At 38.9% G+C, this 20,460-nt stretch overlaps 2 protein-coding genes and 2 pseudogenes across 2 annotated transcripts; 2 read left to right on the forward strand and 2 right to left on the reverse strand.

Moving 5' to 3' along the window:
* The first annotated feature begins 497 nt into the window (after window positions 1-497).
* Window positions 498-2,355, forward strand: LOC103927537 (annotated as a pseudogene).
* A 1,222-nt stretch (window positions 2,356-3,577) lies between these two features.
* LOC103927539 lies at window positions 3,578-5,930 on the reverse strand (annotated as a pseudogene).
* A 4,419-nt stretch (window positions 5,931-10,349) lies between these two features.
* On the forward strand, window positions 10,350-12,856 carry LOC125479174 (protein IQ-DOMAIN 6-like). The gene is made up of 5 exons (XM_048588245.1): window positions 10,350-10,683; window positions 10,787-11,026; window positions 11,331-11,558; window positions 11,695-11,808; window positions 11,929-12,856. Exons 1-5 carry the CDS (start codon window positions 10,618-10,620, stop codon window positions 12,622-12,624), a joined length of 1,344 nt encoding a protein of 447 aa, XP_048444202.1. The 5' UTR covers window positions 10,350-10,617; the 3' UTR covers window positions 12,625-12,856.
* Window positions 12,857-13,005: 149 nt separating this feature from the next.
* On the reverse strand, window positions 13,006-16,829 carry LOC103952281 (cytochrome P450 711A1-like). Its single transcript, XM_048588244.1, has 5 exons — window positions 15,991-16,829; window positions 14,764-14,916; window positions 13,767-14,559; window positions 13,591-13,686; window positions 13,006-13,480 (listed from the first exon to the last, which is right to left on the reverse strand). Exons 1-5 carry the CDS (start codon window positions 16,197-16,199, stop codon window positions 13,151-13,153), a joined length of 1,581 nt encoding a protein of 526 aa, XP_048444201.1. The 5' UTR covers window positions 16,200-16,829; the 3' UTR covers window positions 13,006-13,150.
* Between the last annotated feature and the right edge of the window lie 3,631 nt (window positions 16,830-20,460).

The raw sequence follows: 20,460 nt of genomic DNA on the forward strand, positions 1-20,460 counted from the left end.
CTAGATTAATGCTATTGTTTAAATAATGCAAATTTTCATCAATTAATGTAGATTATATTACCTACCCAAAAGATGGAATTGATTCAAGAGAGACAGCAGAAGTCATGAGTCAAATTTATTTAATCTCACATTAAGCTTAAGCCCGCCATTGAATATAGGTGCTTTTAACTTCCTTGAAACTCCGTGCGATGAACGTTGATTTTCAAACAACTATGCTTGCAGCCAGTCGGTCTGCTAGCATATATATGGACATAAACGTCTTCTAGATATGTATGTATTGTCTTCGGAGATAAAGGAAGAGCTAGGGCCTCTGAAGGTTATTTTGGTTTTGAGCTCTCCAATGGATGGAAAACCTGAAACATTTTTGGTTAGTGAGCTCGATGCTGCAGCAACTAAGTTTCAGAAAGTGTATAAGGGTTACAGGACTAGACGTAACCTTGCAGAAGCAGCTGTTGTGGTTGAGGAATTATGGTTTGTGATTGCACCTCAAAAAACCCATGTCATGCATTGTTACACCTTTGTTCCTTGGTGTACAAGAAATCCCTTGTTTATTATGTTTGTCTAATTGTTGCAGGTGGAAGGCCGTGGACTTTGCAGCTCTGAAACAAAGCTCGATATCTTTCTTCAACTCGGAGGAAAACGAAACTGCTGTGTCACGGTGGACATGGTCTAGGACAAGGGCTGCCAAGGTAATTTTTGGTGACACACACACATATATATGTCTGTATATATACTGGTATACATATATATGTGAATCAGATTGCGAATTAAGATGTGATTTGTGGAGGTTAATTCAAAATTAACTGCATAAGTTTTGTGTGTTCTGTAGATAGGGAAGGGTTTGTGCAAGGACGAGAAGACTCAGATACTAGCTCCTCAGTACTGGCTTGAAGCTGTGAGTCTATATATCTACCTTTAAATTTCTTGATCTTGTTTTGAAGTTTTTGATGCAATAATTTTTCATTGCTCCATCTTTTTATCAGATTGATCCATTCCATCGGTGTGGAGACAATTTGCAGTTATACCGCGAAATCTGGTCGGATTGCAATACCAGCCAACCTTTCTTGTACTGGTAAGTGTCCGTCTCTGTGTGTTTGCCTGAGGAAAACCTTTTGGTTTCTACGACAGTTTAATTTGTATGATAAATGATTAGCTTTTTGGTTTCTTCTGTTGCCATGGCAACATTGACAATCTGTTTTTTCTCACCTGGAACTTAAGGTTGGATGTTGGTGAGGGTAAAGATATAAATCTCGAGAACTGCCCGAGGATCGATCTGCAACGTCAATGCATCACATATCTTGGACCAGTAAGGACTTAAACTTACAAATCAAAATATTGTAGGGGAAGACTGTAGATTTTATGTTGCAGAAAGGCAGATATTATCGATACAAAATCCATCGCGCATTCTTTTTCATTTTCTATTGCAGTCAGAGAGGGGGACATATAAAGTGATTGTACAAAATGGAAAGCTTATGCACAGGCAAACTGGGATACTTGTTCACACATTTGAAGGCTCTGAGTGGATTTTTGTTCTCAGCACATCAAGGGACTTATATGTAGGGCAGAAAAAGGAAGGTATTTTTCAGCACTCTAGCTTTCTGTCCGGAGGGGCTGCAACTGCAGCCGGAAGATAGTCGCCCACAATGGGGTTCTCGAGGTACATTAACCATTCTCTGCTCAGAAACATAAGCGTATCGATATTGTCAAAAATGCATTGATAAGTGATAAGATGTTCAGTGCCTTATGTTGGAGTTAATAATCAAAGCGGATCATGAATGTCTATCGACATTCCTGTCTTTCGTTTTATGGAATTTTCATAAATACTGATTTATTTCTTTTACACTTCAATTGTTTAGCTTAATTAAATTCCTTGTCTTGTAACTCTTCAGGCTATGTGGCCAGACAATGATCACTATCTCCCAACGGTAGACAATTTCAAAGAATTCATTAGCTTCTTGGAGGATCACCAAGTAGACTTAACCAATGTCAAGGTAATTAACTCAAGATTACATTCAACTCCCTTAATATTACAATGGTTATTAGTATGCGTCCAAAATAAAACTAAAATAGCTCATTCTATAGAACGAGTTTGTAGTTCAACTGGTTAAAAACATTTACTCGCGAGCAATTATATTTGAATCCGCTCCCCCGATATCGCTTATAGAAACAACAACGAATAGCTAATGTTGGTCTTCTATAGATGTGTGCAATAGATGATCGCTGTGACTCCATTAGTCCAACTGATCATCAGCATGAGAGTCTGGGGCCCGATGCAACTGGTCGAAACATTTGTCTCCAAGTGGAGGAGGAATCTTACATTGGCCCATTTCACTGATGAAAGATGTCGTTTCTCTTTAAAAAAATACTCCGAGACTTGTAAATGGATATTGTTTCCTTGACAAAAAGTTAGTAGCCGCAAGGAACGCTAAACAAATAATAAAACGTATGTAAATTAGGGTTTAATGTCTTTTTGTTTTATACTTGTTTATAAAATTTGTAACCAATTCTACTGGTGCATATATACCTAATCATAAATAGATAAGGAAATAAATCTAAACTATAGTGGAAAGTGACACCTTCGTTATTGAGATGATGATTGATGACCATGGCATGCGGCCAAAATTTACACCTGCTCTAGGAAACTGTTTGGACCCGATTTTGCACCTTCAGCTCGTTTAATTGAGGCAGCTCAATTTTAATATTTTTTCTAAAATATTATGAGAACTATTATTGTCATTCCAAAAATTTCATTTTACACTCCTCGCAAGTGTATTTTCTTTTCAAATATAGAAAGTTGGGAATACAAAATGATTATTTTGGAGTGCAAATAACAATCCCGGTATTATTATTGAATTATTGTAGTAATTATCTTGTGAAAATATTTTGATGAACTTGAAGATTCCAGATTGAAATCAAGGATTCACGGATCTGTTAGGGATTTTCCCTGTGGTTGAAGATTACTCTACATGCAATTCATGCACGTGGGGATCTAGAGTCCAACTTCAGAAAGACAGCGTGAGTTATGGATAATTGGCAACGAGATAGGCCTGCACGTGAACATGGCTGATCAAATCAAAAGGGAGACAAAGCTGAGATGATCATCAATTGAATTTGAATTTAATAAAAGTTGGATTCAAATGGAACCTTATTGCCCGTGGTATTGGTTGCATGAAATCCACCTGGGCTTATTCTCAGCGAAGTATTTCAAATTGGATGCTAAATGCATGAGCACGTACTGTTTAAAATACAAGCATAGGTAGAAATATCAATATGCAAACTTGTGAAAATATTTGTGGATATATCAAAATATCGATATTGATATTTATTGCTTTCGATAGAAATGATACAAATTTAAAAAGAAACTTTAGAGATTGTCGAACATTAGATTCCAAACCCCCCCAAAAAAAAAAATTCCATTTCTTTCTCTAAATTTTTAGACATTTCCATGATAATATGACCGTATTAAAGAAATTTTACATATGTACAAGTGAATAATTGCGTGGCTAAGGATGGTGAATGCTTATCGTGCAGAGTTTGTGATAACTATTACAATTACTCATGTGCAACATGATTTCGGCTAAGGATGGTGATGAATATATATATGATCATGTTTGGTCGTAGTCCCTTCAGAAACAAAGCTTGAGTGCTGAAAAGTTCCTTCTTTTTCTGGCCTTTATATAAAGATCTTGATGTGCTGAGCACAAAAATCCACTTTGACTCTTCAACTGTGTCAACAAGCATTCCACTCTGCGTGTGGGCAAGCTTCTCATTCTCCACGATCACTTCATATGCCTCCCTCTCTTTCTGCAATACAAAATTAAAATAAAAAAATAAAAATTTATTAGCGACGGATTTTGTAACGGTAATGTCTATGTTTCTATGAATAATATCTGTACATTTTCTATTGGTATGCTATCTGTCAATGTTATCGACAATATGTTATTCAATAAAGAACGAACGTCATGTTCAGAGAAGAACGGTTGCTTTAACTATAATTAAGTAATGAAGTATATGAGTACGCAGTTGTAAGTCCTTACTGGTCCAAGATATTGAATGCACTGACGTTGTAAACCAGGACTTCTTGGACACTTGTCGAGGTTTGTGCATTTGCTATCGCCAACATCCAGCCTTCATGCTGCAGGGGAGGTAAAAGGAAAAGGTTAATATAATATATAGCGTTGGTGGTAAATAGTAAAAAGGTGATATTATATAAAACTGTATCATAGGAAAAGTTTTTCCTCATGAGGCAAACTTACCAGTTACCAATTAGACCACACATTGTGGTAGAAAAGGCAAATTGTGTCCGTACCGATGGCGAGGATCAATCTGATAAAATAATGAAGCAAATCCATCACAGTTAGCTTGAGTGTTATTGCAAAAATGAGTTAGAATTAGATTAGGTCAAATGTTCGATTCTTCTTCAAATGTAACAATTATTAGGATTGAAGTGTGATACCCACGTGCTTGTGCATGAACTGCATGAACAACCGGTTGATTTAAATCTTAGTGGGCGGTTTGGTTGGGTTTTGATAGTAAAAGATTTCATACAGTCTAACTAATGACTATAATAAATTTGGATTCTTCGAACAGTCCTGATGAACAAAATTGCATAAGAAGTAGATAGATTGACACGCTCCCATCCCGATGTCGACATCGGGATTGGGGCGTGTCATAGATATACTCACAGCTTCAAGCCAGTGCTGCAGAGCTTAGTTTCTGAGCCTTCTCATCCTTGCACAAACCCTTCCCTACCTACAAAACACAAATCAAACATTTTCCGTTAATTTTTATTTCTCCATAAAAACACATTTCATCAGATGTCTGATTCATATATCACTAAAATGTGTACCTATTGGCAGCCCTTGTGCCCTAGCCCGTGACCACTGCGATCGGCACTGTCATGTTTCTCAATGTTGTAGAAGGACACCGAGCTTCGTTTCAGAGCTGCAAATTCCAACGTCCGCCACCTTCAAAGGTTAAACAAACAAGAAGGAAAAAAAAAAGATTGACTGAGCACCAAGCAACAAAGTGTAGCAAAAAAAAATACAACATCGTATTTTAAGGTAGAGTTGCAAACCACAGTTCCTCAACCCAAGCAGCACAATCTGCCAGGTCTCTTCTAGTCCTGTAACTCTTCTACACTTTCTGAACCTGGCTGCCGCAGCATCGAGCTCGCTCACCGGCCGCGGAGTAAACAACGCAGCCGATTCAAGAAGCAAAATAGTAGGTTTCTTTATCTGCAATGTCACATGATTATGCCCTTTGAATGATCAGATGCTTCAAGTTCTGGTTGTGTAATCCCCAATAATTGAAGCTTAGAGTAATGTTAGGGAGACTAAATTTGTAGACTAAATTTTGTAAGCTAAATGATATAGAAGTTGATGATTGAATTTTACTCAAACGTTAATAAGCATGCTCATTTTCTATTGGTGACATATCATTTAGTTCGCAAATTTAATCCACAAATTTAATCTTCCTGGCATTACTCTTGAAGCTTATTGACCCTTGTAACCCTTTTCTCAAGTCTTCTAACTCCCCTTGTTTGGTGCCCATTGAATCGAAAAACTAGTGGTTAACTACTATCACAGTCCATGCTGATAAGGGTAAAGAAAGAGAGAGAACCATCGGTTGTAATTACTCAAAAATGATTGAACCTGAAACCCAACTGGGAATTGGGAAAAGCACTTAAATTAAAATCATGCATATCCAAAATTACAAGCACAACCTCACTCAAAGGGAAGTAATTTTCGCACTCCCTTTTTTTTTCGCCGTTTCTTTTATGAATTGAACATATAAAAGAAAATAAAGAGATAGAAATAAGAGAAGAGACACAAAAGGAGAAATAAGGGAAATGTGAAAATGAAAAACAAGGAAGACGCTCAAGACAAGCCACGACTATGGCCGGAAGATTTGCTGCTCAAGATGGAGTTCTTGAGGTAAATACATTTAGAGTCGTTCGAGAACTATTTCGTTTATGGGTTCTTTTTAATTAAAAACTTATTTGGTTAATGTTTTCAACCAAAAACTGAAACCTCAAACTCAAAATGGAAAGTTACTTTTTGAGTTTTCAAAATTTAGATTTCAATTTAAAAAAAAAAAAAACTAAAGTGGTTATAAATCGACCCTTTAATTTTTTTAGGCAGTGAGCTAAAATCTTCATGTCTTATAACTTGTTCAAGATTGTTTGGCCATACAGTGGTCATTGTCTCCCAACTGTGAGGATAATTTCAAGGAATTCATTATCTTCCTGGAGCACCAAGTAGACAACCAATGTCAAGATAGAATTACTGAACCGACATTCATTTTTTAATATAGAACAAACTGATGATATATATAATAAAGTGTAAATGTCTTTGTCGTTAACAAAACATAACAACAATGTTACCTGTACATTCTAAAAAAATATTCATGAACACAAAATAAACGTCATACACAAAGAATTTTCTAAGAAAAATGGCTAATTAGTTCTCTCGTCCTTTCTTGGTGGTACTTTAAAGGTGTGTGCAACGGATGATGACAAAGGATCATTCAAATTTCCTTACGAGGAATCCAGTCCAGAGTTTAATGCTGCCAATCTGATGGGCCTATAATCAACGGTTCCGATGGCTCCATTCCCACTGATCATCAAATGAGAGTATGGGTCCCAATACAGGCAATGCAGACGGACCAGTATTTGACCTGTCCAGGCGTCTGTCTTGCAAGTGCGCACGTGGGTTTGAGCCACGTATTGGGTGTGTGAGAGGGACTATCCGGTTAACCTACAACGCAAAGCACTTGAACAATTCAACCTATCACCAAAGATAGAAGCTCTGCTCCAATCCCTTCCCCTAGACCAAGCCAAAGATCGGGGTCTCCCATAGACTTGCTTACATGGAACTGCCTAGCCCGACGGTATTGGTTTGCGCTAATTCGGCCATATGGTTGTATATAATCAATGATACACAAGTTTTCTCGAGTTAGACAACTTGATAACGTATGCATCGATCTTGTGCACAAGTTGAGTTTAGTCACATGGCATTAAGTTCGACCTTAAACACGTAACTGTTGGTCTCGTCTATCAATTGAATTTGGTTGAGCCTAAAAGGCTTTGACTAGGACTTAAGTAGAAAGTAGTTGATCATATGCTACTATGACATACTAGATCAATATCGCATTTTGAATCCCTATCCCAATTCTCCCATGAGCCTAAGTACTAATTTGATATTGAGGTGCTTTTGAAAAAAGCAGGTATCAAAAAAAGCTTCCAGCTTTTTTGTGTTTGGTAAACTTTCAACTTCAGTTTTTTTTCACAGTCTTGGGTGAAAAAAAAAGCCAAAAAACAGAAGCATCAAAAGCTAGCTTTGAAAAACTGGCTTTTTTTGCTTCCACTACTTCTGCGCAAACCTAATTTGCAAGAGGCGCCAAGTCCTTCAATAAAACTTTCAAATACCTAAAATGACCTTAAACAATTAAATAAAGGACACATAATACCAACTAGAAGACATCGCCGACTTCAATTGGGAGATCGTCCTCATCGACTCCACCACAACGCCGTTCACTCCCAGCTTCAACAATCACCGTTATTGAGCTTGGATTCCATACCTTACAACATCGTTTCTGTCTATGTCATTTCACCCATCTCTCGTTCGTCCTCTCTCACTCTCATGCCGACAAAATCGAGCCGAGAAACACCACCATCTTTTCCGGGGATAACTAGACTTGGATTCAGATTCAGTTTTGGCATTGCAGACTTGCCCAGATTTTCCAGATTGCACCGCTTACAGGAGACTGATCTTCGTATTTTTGCAAATTAAGAGAGCCCAGATTGCTTAGACGAAGAAAATGAGGAAGAAAAATGCAGTGAGACAGGTGAGAGAGATTGAGGAATAACCCATCAAAGACGGCATAGTCACAGCGTTGGTGCCTTTGGAATCCATGGAGAGGAAAATAAAAAAGAAGAAGATGGAGTAGAAAAAATAAAAACTGAGAAAATTGGGGTAGTGGTGGAGACTTCTAGAGAGATTTTTTTGGTTTTTGGAAAAATTTAGTCGATGCAGATAGAGAAAATAAAGGAGGAAGACTCTAGAGAGAGTATTAATAAATAAAATTATTATTCTTTATTTTTTGTCAAATATAAATAAAATTATTTTTATTTTACATTTAATATCATACTCATTTTTGTCATTTGACATAGTCACAACAACTTTATATAAAAGTTTACCAAACACCCTTACACTTAAAAGTACTTTTATAAAAAAAAGTTTACCAAACACTCAACTACTTTATTTTACATCTGTTTATTTTCAAAGCACAGTAGAAACAGTTTTTTTTTAAAAAGCACAGCAATACCAAGTTAGCCCTAAATTTGTTTTTCTTTGCCCTAAGGATGGGATAGCCTACCCTCCTAAACTTTTTATCTGCGGCTGAATTTATCATTATTTGAATCCCAATATCACTAGGATTTTCAATCTTTTTAGTGTTGTTTAGCTAAGGTTTTCTGTCTAAGAAGCTATAAATATACTCACGTACCGACATTTGTTTTAGTATAACTGGAACACGAGCAGATACATCACGTGTCATAATATAAGTGGAGAAACACTAAAAAAAAAAAAAAAATACCATAGCTCTACTAAGTTATATGATACATAACGTACAAATTTATAATTTGGTACCAATAATGCCATGTCGTTACGATGTTTCCCCCTCACACTGTATTTATGAATGATGAGAAAACAGATTCCTCAGCTCCCTTTCTCTGAGTTTTATGTGGTAGATATCTGATTTCTCTGAGAAAACAGAGATGACTTACTTTCCCGCTTATTTATTTGGATGAGAAATACAGAAGACAAAGTATTAGGTAGATGACCATATTCATACTTTAACTCCATCTCCATGTATTTATTCCAAAAGCAGAAAAAAAGCAGATTTATTCGAGAAAGAAATAAGGAATTGTCTGAAAAGTTTTAAAACAGAAAAGAAGGAATCCAATGTGGAATTTTCCTTTTGAAGAACAAGAAAGGAGATTTTTTTTTTAAAAAAATTAATAAAAATAACTTGAAAATTTTGAGTTTTAATAAAAATGATAAAATAAATGATAAAGTGAATAATATCATGATTGATTTTTTAGTATAAAAATATAATTTTTCGTTAAAATAAATAGTATCGAAAATTTTTCATTAAAATTTTTATTTTTTTTCTCTTTTCAAAAGTAGATTAATTTATTCAGAAAGTTAAGAAAAAAACCTGGAAATTTGAAATCTTGGTGGGAAGAAGGAAGGAGAGACAAGAGTGTGGAACCTCGATGTCAACGACTGACAAAAACATTAAGTGGTCCGCTTGGCATTTGTCTGGTTGGGAAACCTCCAGGTCGAAATCGATTAGTAAAATGGATAACAAAAGAAAAGCACTTTTCTCTAAATAAATGCTTCTTTCTTTCCCAAAAGCACTTCACTGTACCAGCCCAGATTCAAATACAGTTGATGAGATGACCTTAACGGTAAAAGCCTTTTCTGATATTTAGAAATGTTATTGATTATACGCAACGCTCATTTTTAGTTGAATTTCTTCTCACAAAAAAGTAATACGTAATTCATTTTTTAAGTTAGTTCAAGTAGTGAAAGAGTGTGAGATGATAAGTTAAAATTAAGATAAATTCGTAATTCGATTTCCTATAATAGAATAAAAGTACATGTGACATGTTTTTTCATGTTTCAAAGTAAGTCATTTCATATGATGCATCAAGCTTCCAATGCATCCGAAACCTACTTGTGACATGCCGTTTGTATTTCATAACATTTTAAAAACAGGGCTTCAAACAAAAGTCATCAAATCGAATTATCATTTATGACTATCTTGTTACATTAAATTCAAAATTTTAAGCAACGGACGAATGTGACAACTCAAACATCTTTTTCTGAAAGCACCCCTAAAGCTTCCAAACATTTCAAATGACTCCATCAAAGCTGGTCTCATCTTTTTAGCAGTAAATCATTAAATCTTCACTTTGATCGTCCATTTTTGGTTCTTGGATTTTGTTGGTGAAAACCACAAAACCAAATATGATTCATCAAAACACGCGGTCACATTGCACGTGGCCAAATCCCATTAGCCACAGGTGGTCCCACAAACACAATTAACCATCTGACTGCGACAGAAGACCATCCAATCCAGGAGGATCTTCTGTCGGTTTGCTTTTCGTACTTTATGTAACTTTTAATGTACTGACAAAACGGGGTCGTGCCGTCGTGGCCTCCGGTCGTTTTTCCCCAGAAAAAGCAGTGGCCCTAGTGGGGGTTCAATTTCGTAAATTCCTCCCCCCACGGGGGCAAAAACTGCACCTTCCCCCAAAGAGTCGAGCGCCATTTGCTTCCCAATTTGTCCCTTATTGTTTTGAATTTCAAATATCGAAACGGCTCTGTTTTTTGGGACCAAAAAATAAGCCCTACAAAACAAAGCAAATCACCCACGTCCCAAAAGCTTTGAGTTTCATAAATCCACCCGGAAGTTTCACTAATCCACCCGGTAGTTTCATTAATCCATCAGGAAGATTCATAAATCCACCTTGAAGTTCCATAAATCCACGCTGCAAACCTCTGTTTTTGCTTGTTTTTCTGCTGAAGCAAATTTTTTTTTGCTCAAATGGGTGCTTCTGGTAAATGGGTCAAGGCTCTGATCGGGATGAAAAAATCCGACAAGGACGACCCGGTAAAGCTTCGATCTTTACCATATTTCCAGTTTATTTTTTAATTATTTGTGCTGGGTTTATGAATTTCTGAACTTTTTTTTTCTGGGTTTGATTTGTTTGAAGGTGAGTGGGAAGAGCAAGAAATGGAAGCTGTGGAGGAGTTCTTCAGGGGATTTAGGGTCTACTTGGAAGGGTTTCAAAGTTAATTACAGGGCGGGATCGGAGGGGTCGGATTCTCCGAGAGGGGCGGATGTTTATAATGCAGCAGTGGCTGCGGTGGTTCGAGCTCCGCCGAAGGATTTCAGGGTTGTGAGGCAGGAATGGGCTGCTATCAGAATCCAAACTGCTTTCCGAGGCTTCTTGGTAGTAAAAAAAATCACTTTCTCTCAATATTTATTTAATTTGTTTTTTAAATCTGCACTCACAGGCCGTAGATCATAGTGTCTTAATTTGAACAACCTGCTTGTCGATGTAAGAAAGTGCTTTTCTGTTATAATTGTAGCTTTTGATTAGCAGAGCTTTTGAAATAAGCACATAGTTAGTGTTGAAGTTGCTCAATACAGTCTGTTTGATAAAATGCCTAGCTGCCTATTGGGCTTAATTTTTAAGGATTTGGCTGCTATTGATGAAAGTTTGAAGCTTTTTGTATGGGGAAACTGATTTGCAGGCGAGAAGGGCTTTGAAGGCCTTGAGAGGAATAGTGAGGCTGCAAGCTCTGGTTCGGGGCCGGCAAGTGAGGAAGCAGGCTGCTGTGACACTGAGGTGCATGCAAGCTCTTGTTCGAGTTCAGGCTCGTGTGAGAGCTCGTCGTGTGCGAATGTCCATGGAGGGACAAGCTGTGCAGAACATGATCAATGAACGTCGCACCCAGGCCGATCTCTTAAAAGAAGCTGAGGTAACTTGAGCTTTTAAAGTTCTTTGCTTTCATTTGAATATCGTCACAGAAGAAAATATTCTTGGTTTGAACTTTAAAGCGGCTTTTTCGAATTTATGTTTTTTAATAAGTACTAAAAATAGACAAATAATTGCAGGAAGGGTGGTGTGATAGCAAGGGAACAATAGATGATGTTAAAGCAAAGATTCAAATGAGGCAAGAAGGAGCATTCAAGAGGGAGAGAGCAATTGCTTATGCACTTGCTCAGAAGGTAATAAAACACGGAAATTAACTTCGTCGGGAACCTCCTTGTAGTTTGTCTGTTAAACTAAGTGCCTTTCTCTTCACATTACTGATATAAGCAAGATTGTGTTTCTTTTTGTCTTCTCAGCAATGGAAATCAACCCCAGATTCGAATTCGAATTCTCGTACCAGGTCCTCAGTGTACTCTCTCAGTAAGAACAATGAATTTGACAAGAACAGTTGGGGATGGAGTTGGTTAGAACGTTGGATGTCAGCGAAGCCGTGGGAGACTAGGCTGATGGAAGAGTCACACAATGACTCTTCTGAGATCACACCGCCTCCAAAGAGCTGTGCAGACCCTTTCATGGGCAAACAACATTCGAAATCTTCAGAACCATGCTCCGTTAAAGTCAGGAAGAACAATGTCACCACTAGGATTTCTGCAAAGCCTCCTCACGTTGGGCAAGCTACTCGCTCATCTTCGAGCCCAAGTTCCGAATTCCGATATGATGAGAGCTCTGCTTCATCTTCACTGTGCACATCCACACCGCCAGTTTCTGGGAACACCGGATTGGCATCAGATAGAACAGATGACGGCTGCAACTATAAGCCGAGTTACATGAACCTGACTGAGTCAACGAAGTTGAAGCAGAAACCACAGAGTTATCTGTCTCAAAGAACTCAAAGGCAATCCATGGACGAGTTTCAATTCCTCAAGAGGTCTGGGGCATTCTCTAATGGGGATTCAAAAAGTAGTGCTGGTTCTGAGCCATTTTCAGCCAACTTCTCCAAGCCGCTCGGCATGCCAACGCGGTTGGATAAGAACTCTTTGAAACTGAGGTGAAAGGGGCGCCTCGATCATACAATCAGCTGGGTTAAGTTCATTTTGATTGAGAAGATCAACAGCTAGTTGTTCCCTGTTCCCTATTTTTTAGAATGTGTAATTTTAAGTGTGTGCTAGGAGTAGAAGAGTTCAGTTTTCATTTGAACATAGTTAATTTATGAATATGTGGAATCGAATATTTACATAATTCAAATGCGATGGATCATTGAACTCATCGCGGGCTTTCTTGCAATGCATTGGTCTCTAGGAAATTTATATTCAAATTGATGATTTATATCACATAATCTACATCGAAGATGGCTAATACATTCTGTATATCTAATGCGATGGATCATTGAACTCATCGCGGGCTTTCTTGCAGTGCATTGGTCTCTAGCAAATTTAGATTCAAATTGAAGATTTATATCACATAATCTACATCGAAGATGGCTAATACATTCTGTATATCTAATCTTTCAGTTGCCTTCTTAAGTGAGTGATAAGTATTATAAGGTCTGATCGGGCGAGTGGAAGAATGATTCTTGCATCATGTCCGCTTTATGACTCGAAGCTTGACGCCATTCTTGAACTTGAGAACAATGCCATATTCAAGCTGCAGAGGCACCTCCATAAATGGAGAGTGCTGGAACACATACTTCCGGTATAAGTGAATCAGTGCAAGCTTTATTTCTTGCACGGCAAATTTCTGACCAATGCAGGTTCGAGGCCCGAGTCCAAACGGTAAAAAGGCATATGGATGCCTTTGTTTCTCTTCTTTGCAACTTGGATCAAACCTCTCTGGCCTGAACTTTTCTGGCTCTGGGAAGTTCTTTTGATCTTTCGCTAAAACTCCGAGGGCTAACCAAACCCAAGTCCCCTGCTCCTCAAAAACAAGACGAATTAATCCAACATATACACAAACCACTTTCAAATCACAGACAAAAAGACATTTCTTCAATGAGGTCCTTAGCAGAAGCAGAGCAATACCTTCGGTAGAAGATAGCCGCCTATTTCAGTTTCTTTAGATGTTTCTCTTGCAACTAATGGGGAAACCATGTAAAACCTCATTGCCTCTTTAACAACCTGCATTCGAAAAACCAACATGTAAACCAACTAATGAGGAAGCTTCCTCAAATGCAACATTGAAATTTGAGAAGCCTTGCCTGATCAAGATAAGGAAAGTTGTGTTGGAGATCACTAGCAGTTGGCATCTGATCTGGCTGTCCAAATCCATCGATCTCTGCCAGCAACTTTTTTTCAACTTCGGGATGTCCAGCAACCAAGTAGACAACTGAAGACAATGTGAATGCTGTGGTGGTCGACCCGGCAAGGAGATGCTCATAAGCAAGTGCACTAATGTAATCCTGTGCGAAAATATTTTTCGAAACCCTCCCCGACTCCCTTGCATTCAGTATGAGTGACAAGAAGTCTTTTGAACCTCGTCCGCTGTCTTTCATTCTCTTTTCCACAACCGCATCAAGCCGGCTAGTCAAATGCCAGTTACTACGTTCGATTTTTCTGTCCATAGTGCCAGGAATTCTCTTCAACATCTGCCAAAACGGCCACTGGAGTATGGGGACAAGTAGTCCTAGTATGATCGATAAGGAACCCGAAAAGTCCAGCTTAAGTTGTGCTGTGGAATATATGTGTTGGTTGAGGAAGTCCGAGACTTCATTGTCATTGTTGTATTTTCCATCAATCTTTTCCATTGACTTGCCGATGGATTGTGGTTTAGAAAGGCCAAAGTTGACACCAAATGCAGTTTGTCCTATTACATCCGTAGCCAATTGAAGGGAGATGTCGGAAAAGGTAATATCTTCTTCTACTTCCGCTGTGGAGGCAAGTTTTTGAGTTGCACATTCAACAAATGACTGCATTGTAGGCACAAGACTGGCTAAGTGTGATGGTTGATACATTGACAATATAGTGTTTCGCATCGTAGCCCATCTTGCATCCCTGCAGCATGCTCAAATTCCATCAGATGTTCTTTAATCTTCATTACTATAATCAACATGAAGAGAGATTCGAACTTAAACGTAAAAGAAGTGAACCTAATGTCTTGACTAATTGACCTAACACACGTCTACTATAACTTTAACCGTGGTCCGTGGGTAGATGTTCCAAGTCATTTTATAACAATATAACATACAAAAAATATACCTGGTTAAAAAGAGACCCTTCTGATGGAGAGGGGAAGCTGCAAGGGGAGATGGAATGCTTCTGTTCTTAATGTCTTTGAATTTCTTTATTCCAACTTCCCTACAAAGCTCTGCATCTGCTACAATTACGAGTGGTTGTCTACCTATATGAAACCTGCCAGGATGTGTTACCAAAAACTTAAGAGATGAGTTACGCGCATACATAAGTGACTTACCTTAGCATATTATAAATCAAGGTAACACATAATTGCAACGTTAGATTTATCACCAGATCTAATTTTTAACTAAGGTCCTTCATTTCAACCATACTAAAGGTATCGTTTGGTATGCAGACGGGACGGGATGGAACGGAATGGGACGGGACTGGACGGGACTGGACAGGACGGAATGGAACGGAGTGGGAGCAAAGATGCCCTCGGATGGAAACAAGGAGGAAGAAGAAGGAGACGGAGAGGTTTTAATTTTGTGTTCCACGGATGTGGAACGAGTTGTTCTAGGGAGGTGAGGTGGAACGAAAATTCACCCAAAACTCGTCTTGTGGAACAGCTTGTTCCACCCGTTTTAGGCGCACCAAACGTGGGACATAATGCCTTGTCCCACTCTGTTCCGTCCCGTCCCACGTTTGGTGTGCCTAAAACGGGTGGAACAAGCTGTTCCACAGAACGAGTTTTGGATGAATTTTCGTTCCACCTCACCTCCCTAGAACGACTCGTTCCACATCCGTGGAACACAAAATTATAACCTCTCCGTCTCCTTCTTCTTCCTCCTTGTTTCCATCTGAGGGCATCTTTGCTGCTGCTCCGTTCCGTTCCGTCCCGTCCCATCCCATTCAGTCCCGTCTGCATACCAAACGATACCAAAAGGCACACAAAAAGGGAAGCAAAAAAGTAATTTTTGCACAATCTACTGTCCAGATGAAAAGATGTCACAAACAGTTGGTAAGTTTATAATTTAGAAAACAGTGGATCAAATGTAGCATGACCTAAATGGCACTAATTTGAAGTCTCGTTTCTTTTTAACAAAACGATATTGTATTATAAACTACTCTATTAATTTATGAATAATGGGGATTTGAACTTGAGTATAAGGGATCTGACATATTGTCCTGGACAACTGACCTAATCCTGTATGCAATCTCGCACTTGTTGTCAAATTTCTTTGGAAAAAATTCGGGGAAAAACAGACAAATTATGCATAATCAAACGTACACACGCATAACGCTACTAACCTGAAAATAGGGCCATACTCTTTGGCAAGAACCGAGAATACATCAGGACCATACTTTGCCATCAAGGGAATGTGTCCTACCAGAGGGATAGTAGGTGGGCCAGGTAGCCTTCTCATTCCCCAGTAGGGCCAGTACAAATACCCCAAAACTCCTCCCAGTATTGCCAACACCATGAAGATGGTAAACAACAGTTCAATGCTGCCTATCATTCTCTCAGTCTCTTGAATCTAATTCTTCAAGGGAGCTGAGCTCAGGTTGGTTTAATATATAGACTGGTGATGGAATATTCGGGGGTTCCCACTACTAACCTGAAGCAACTGCTACGCCGTTGATAGTTGATCCTTGTCGCAATCAAGATGATTGTTTTTCTGTCGTGCCTTACAAATGATTACATTCCTGAAAACTGAGAACCAATAGTGGAAGAGATTCCGTACCTCTCTTCGCAACGCCACAGGCGACGTTGAGATTCCTCTCTGATTCGTTTTCACAGAACTAGCAATATTTGTATATTCTCTGCATACAGATCGTTGCTGTCATGTCATCAAAACTTTCATAGTGGATGGTGATCTCAAAAGTTCCAAGTCCCCAACTTTCAAATAAGTTCGTTCATTTGAGTATCTTTCACCCAATCATCGATGGAAGACTTGAAGAAATCTGTAAGTGCACCCATGACTTTCCAAAGATCCCCATACGCAAGGTAAGCGACAGCAGAAATTCATATGGTCACCCACAGGGCCACACGTACCCTACTCTACCGAAAGCACTAGAGGCTCCTCCACTGACAGAAGCAGCCATCCTTCTATTGCCTCCCACCCAAAGTTTGAGGTTGAAGAGCCGAAAAAGTCTGAAGCATCCCCACCCAGAATGACACTGAGAATTGAAACATCGAAAGTCGTATAATTTTAGAAAGAAAATTTGAAGGAAAGAAGTCTGATTGCGAGCTCTTCGTTCTTGTTGGCTGACTAACAAGTGGTACGTTCGTTGGTTTTCACTGAATCATTGCCCGCGGTGAGCTGCCGCACACAATTGTCTTTTTTCGTGAAGGAGGCAGATTGTCTCCTCCTGTTTGGTACCCTTTTCATCCCCTTTTATTTTGTGCGGTTACGGTTAAGCCATGTTAATATTTTATATAGATTTTTTTTTATAGAGATAATAAGACAAAAAACAATAGGAATATAAAATGTTGACGTGGCTTAACCGTGTCCGCACAAATAAGAGAGAATGGGAAGAGCACCCAAACAGAAGGGCAGACAATGGTGAAAGCCTACTCTCCGATCTAAGCCTGACACTATTTTCTGACATTAAGAACATTACCATGTATTTTTTATGCTTTTTTCTTGTATTATTAAGTGACACACCCTAACCCGAAATGTCCACTTGGACTCCGAATTGAGTTGTATTGGCCGACACATGGAGGGTGACGAAACCATAAAGTGTAGTGTAGTGGGGAAAAGGATGTGAATAATTTTAAACCTAAAAGTGCCCAAACTAAAGAGTGCACGGGTGAGCAGGATTGAACCCAATTCACACGTGATATCAGAGCATAAGATAGTATAGAAAATAGAATGAGAGTTATACCACTGAAGATAACCATCTCCTGAGATTTGCCAGAAACCTCGTTTACAAGTAAGCACAGCTACTAAACCTGGAGGAGCAAAAAACAAAGTTGAGTGGGTCAACAAAACAACGTTTTTAAGAAAACCTTTATTTTCGAACATAGTAACCCCTCGCTGTAAAATAAGTATAATTTCCTTAAAACATACTACGTAAGTATGTAAACAACAATTCAATAACAATACAACCAGAAATATGCCAAGTCATGATATATCAATGCCACGGTAATATAATTATGTGATAATCAAGTATAACTAAGTGCTCATCCATCTAAGCTGACACACGAGTTTGAATAGATAATCTCTGACACGAACATGACTGGGTGTAATCAATACGCTCTAATACTACAATTACATGAAGGCTCGTGCAGAAGCACGTCACATAAGAGTCACAATTGCCTAATGCAAATTGTACGATGGGACTGGCACCTAACTTGAATCCAAGGCGAGCGAACAGTGTGATGTGAACATACACGTGACAGAATGGTCCTGGTCCTGGGGAGAGTACAACACCGGTGCAGCAAGATGAGCATGTACAGATATGTATGAATGTCATAACAGTAATATCTCAACCATATAGCAGCATTTATCACATTTAATATCACAATAACGATACTTGGCAATATAAGCGTAGAAGTAAATACGCATTTAGGGAAACTATCAATAAGTATAGGTATAAAGCAAACTGCCCACTCACATATACTTGTGAAGTTTCAACCATTCAAGCTAGGAAGTTGAAATCTCCAATAATAATTGCACCTAAGCACATAAAAGGGTACAATTAATAAAACTTTACTCAGACGATTGAATTTCTAAAAACGGACGTCATAAATGGATACATGACTTCGAAAATAGCCTAGGAGGGGTCTCGGACGAAAACCCAAAAAGTCAAAGTCAACGGTCAACGGTCGGACGGGGTTGGGTCGATCAAACGGGTCGGGTCAAACTGGTTTGGGTCAACTGGGTCAAACCGAGTTTGGGTTGGACCGGGTCAATAGGCAGGAGGCCCTAAGTTCTTGGGCTTGGGTTCTAAGGCCCAAAGGGTTTAGTGGGTTTGAAGCCCATTAGGTTTAGGGTTTAAAACTCAGGTTTAGGGTTTAGTGGGCTTGAGGCCCGACCCAGGTCCTTGGGTTTAAAAAGCCACGGGTTAGGCTTGGCTTCTAGATGGATTAGGTTTAGGGCTTAAGTCTAATGGGCTTGGGTTTAATAGCCTAGCCAAGTATTGGACCAAGGGCCCGAGTCACCAACGGTCCGAAGGCCTGATCTGCTTGTGATCACTGAAGAAAGAGGTTGAATCCTTCCATGCTCCAGTCAACGCCCAAGCATCACCTTAGGCTCCGATCTAGGTATCAAAATAAAGGCGGAGGTGAGAAAAAGAAAGTGGTACCTGTGGTTTGCCATGGAACGACAGTAGCTGGCCAGATCTTGGATCGAGAGCCTCGACACTCGCTGAGATCATTTCTTGGGGCTTTTTGGGGTGCACCGAGACGAGGAACGGTAGAGGAAAGTTCGCGAAGGTGGTGATGATGCAGCGCTGTCGCCGAGGTGTCACGGTGGGAACATCTGGGTATGGGTATCACTGGGAAAGAGAGTCCCAGAGAGAGAGAGTTGAGAATTGAGAGAAATAGACGAGAGGAAGAGAGAGGGAAAGAGAACTAAGAGTGTGAGATCCAGGGGAGAGAGAGTGTGTTAGTGATGAGGTAGGGTGGTGCCACATGGCAACGCTAGAGTGGTCCACTTTGTAAAAATATCTCAAACGCAAGAAATTTACTAAAATGTCCTAATTGTTCCGTGTTTTGTAAAATCTTCGTTTTAGCTCCAAATTGAAATTTGCTTGCTCCTACGGGTTCGTATCGCCAAGTACTTCAAGAATACATCAAAAGAGTGAGTCCTACATCTCCCTAACCGAATGTCAACGAAAGTCAAAATCCTTGTCTCAAGGGTATTTTTGTAAAACCACATTTCTAACATTTATAAAATTGTAAATGTAGGGACGGGTTATCACATTAAGGTTTTTTTTTTTTTTTTTTTTTTTTGGGTTAAACGATAAATTTTGTTAGATTAGATGTTAAATTAGTCACCAATGGAATTCGAACCCACCATCTGTTTTTTATCCTTTTTTCTTGTATTATTAAGAGTTAAGTTTATGTATCCTGATTAGGTGTACATTTTTTTTTTCAATATCAATAAAATTCCTTAGGGAAATTTGAAAAAAATAACCAAATTTCGGACCCTAAATATAATTATAACCAAAAGGTGATATGAAAATACTAATACACCCTTAAAATAAAGTTTTCTAAACAAAAAAAAAAAAAAAAACCAAAAAACAAAAGGCTCATCTATCTTTTACCGCCATCTTTGTCCTTTCTAGACGATAATCCAAAACCACATAAACCTAACCCAAGTACAGCCAGCCATGGCGTGCAGCACGATCCCTCTCTCTTCCTCCTCTTCTTCCTCTTTTATACTCTCACACACAACTTTCGTTTAGTTTCGAACCCCCAAAATATTTTTGACCTCCTCCATATGAAGACAACTCTCAGCCTCAGTCTCAGTTAACTTCCTCCTCTACTTTCCAATTTCTGATTTTCAATTACGACGATGTAATCCTTGAGTTCGAGCACTTGCACCACCAAGCTTACAACAAGGCCTTCGCTCACTTCAGTGTCCGCTGCCCTTCCTTAACATCTTAGCCCCTCAATTGGGACCTCCACCTCTAAGATCAGCTCCAGAACCAAATTGTTGGTGAAAAGCCGAAAATAAGATGTTCCCTACCTCTTTTTCTTTCATTTTCTCCAAAGGTTGAACTTTGGATTTTGTTTTTGTCTATGATTGAATTGGGGTTTTGGGTTGTTTA

This window comes from the organism of the source record quoted next, unplaced genomic scaffold, assembly GCF_019419815.1.
Source record: "Pyrus x bretschneideri cultivar Hongxiangsu unplaced genomic scaffold, Pyrus_bretschneideri_v1 Contig28, whole genome shotgun sequence".
NCBI lineage: Eukaryota > Viridiplantae > Streptophyta > Magnoliopsida > Rosales > Rosaceae > Pyrus > Pyrus x bretschneideri.

Bases quoted from the DNA above. Each gene is read 5' to 3' on its own strand.
- LOC125479174 (XM_048588245.1), top strand. From the start codon at position 10,618: ATGGGTGCTTCTGGTAAATGGGTCAAGGCTCTGATCGGGATGAAAAAA. The intron at 10,684-10,786 runs GTAAAGCTTCGA...ATTTGTTTGAAG, and splicing joins AATCCGACAAGGACGACCCG to GTGAGTGGGAAGAGCAAGAA. The intron at 11,559-11,694 runs GTAACTTGAGCT...AAATAATTGCAG, and splicing joins ATCTCTTAAAAGAAGCTGAG to GAAGGGTGGTGTGATAGCAA.
- LOC103952281 (XM_048588244.1), bottom strand. From the start codon at position 16,199: ATGATAGGCAGCATTGAACTGTTGTTTACCATCTTCATGGTGTTGGCA. The intron at 14,917-15,990 runs GTTAGTAGCGTT...ACATCCTGGCAG, and splicing joins GAGTATGGCCCTATTTTCAG to GTTTCATATAGGTAGACAAC. The intron at 14,560-14,763 runs GTATATTTTTTG...AGCATGCTGCAG, and splicing joins AAGGGTCTCTTTTTAACCAG to GGATGCAAGATGGGCTACGA.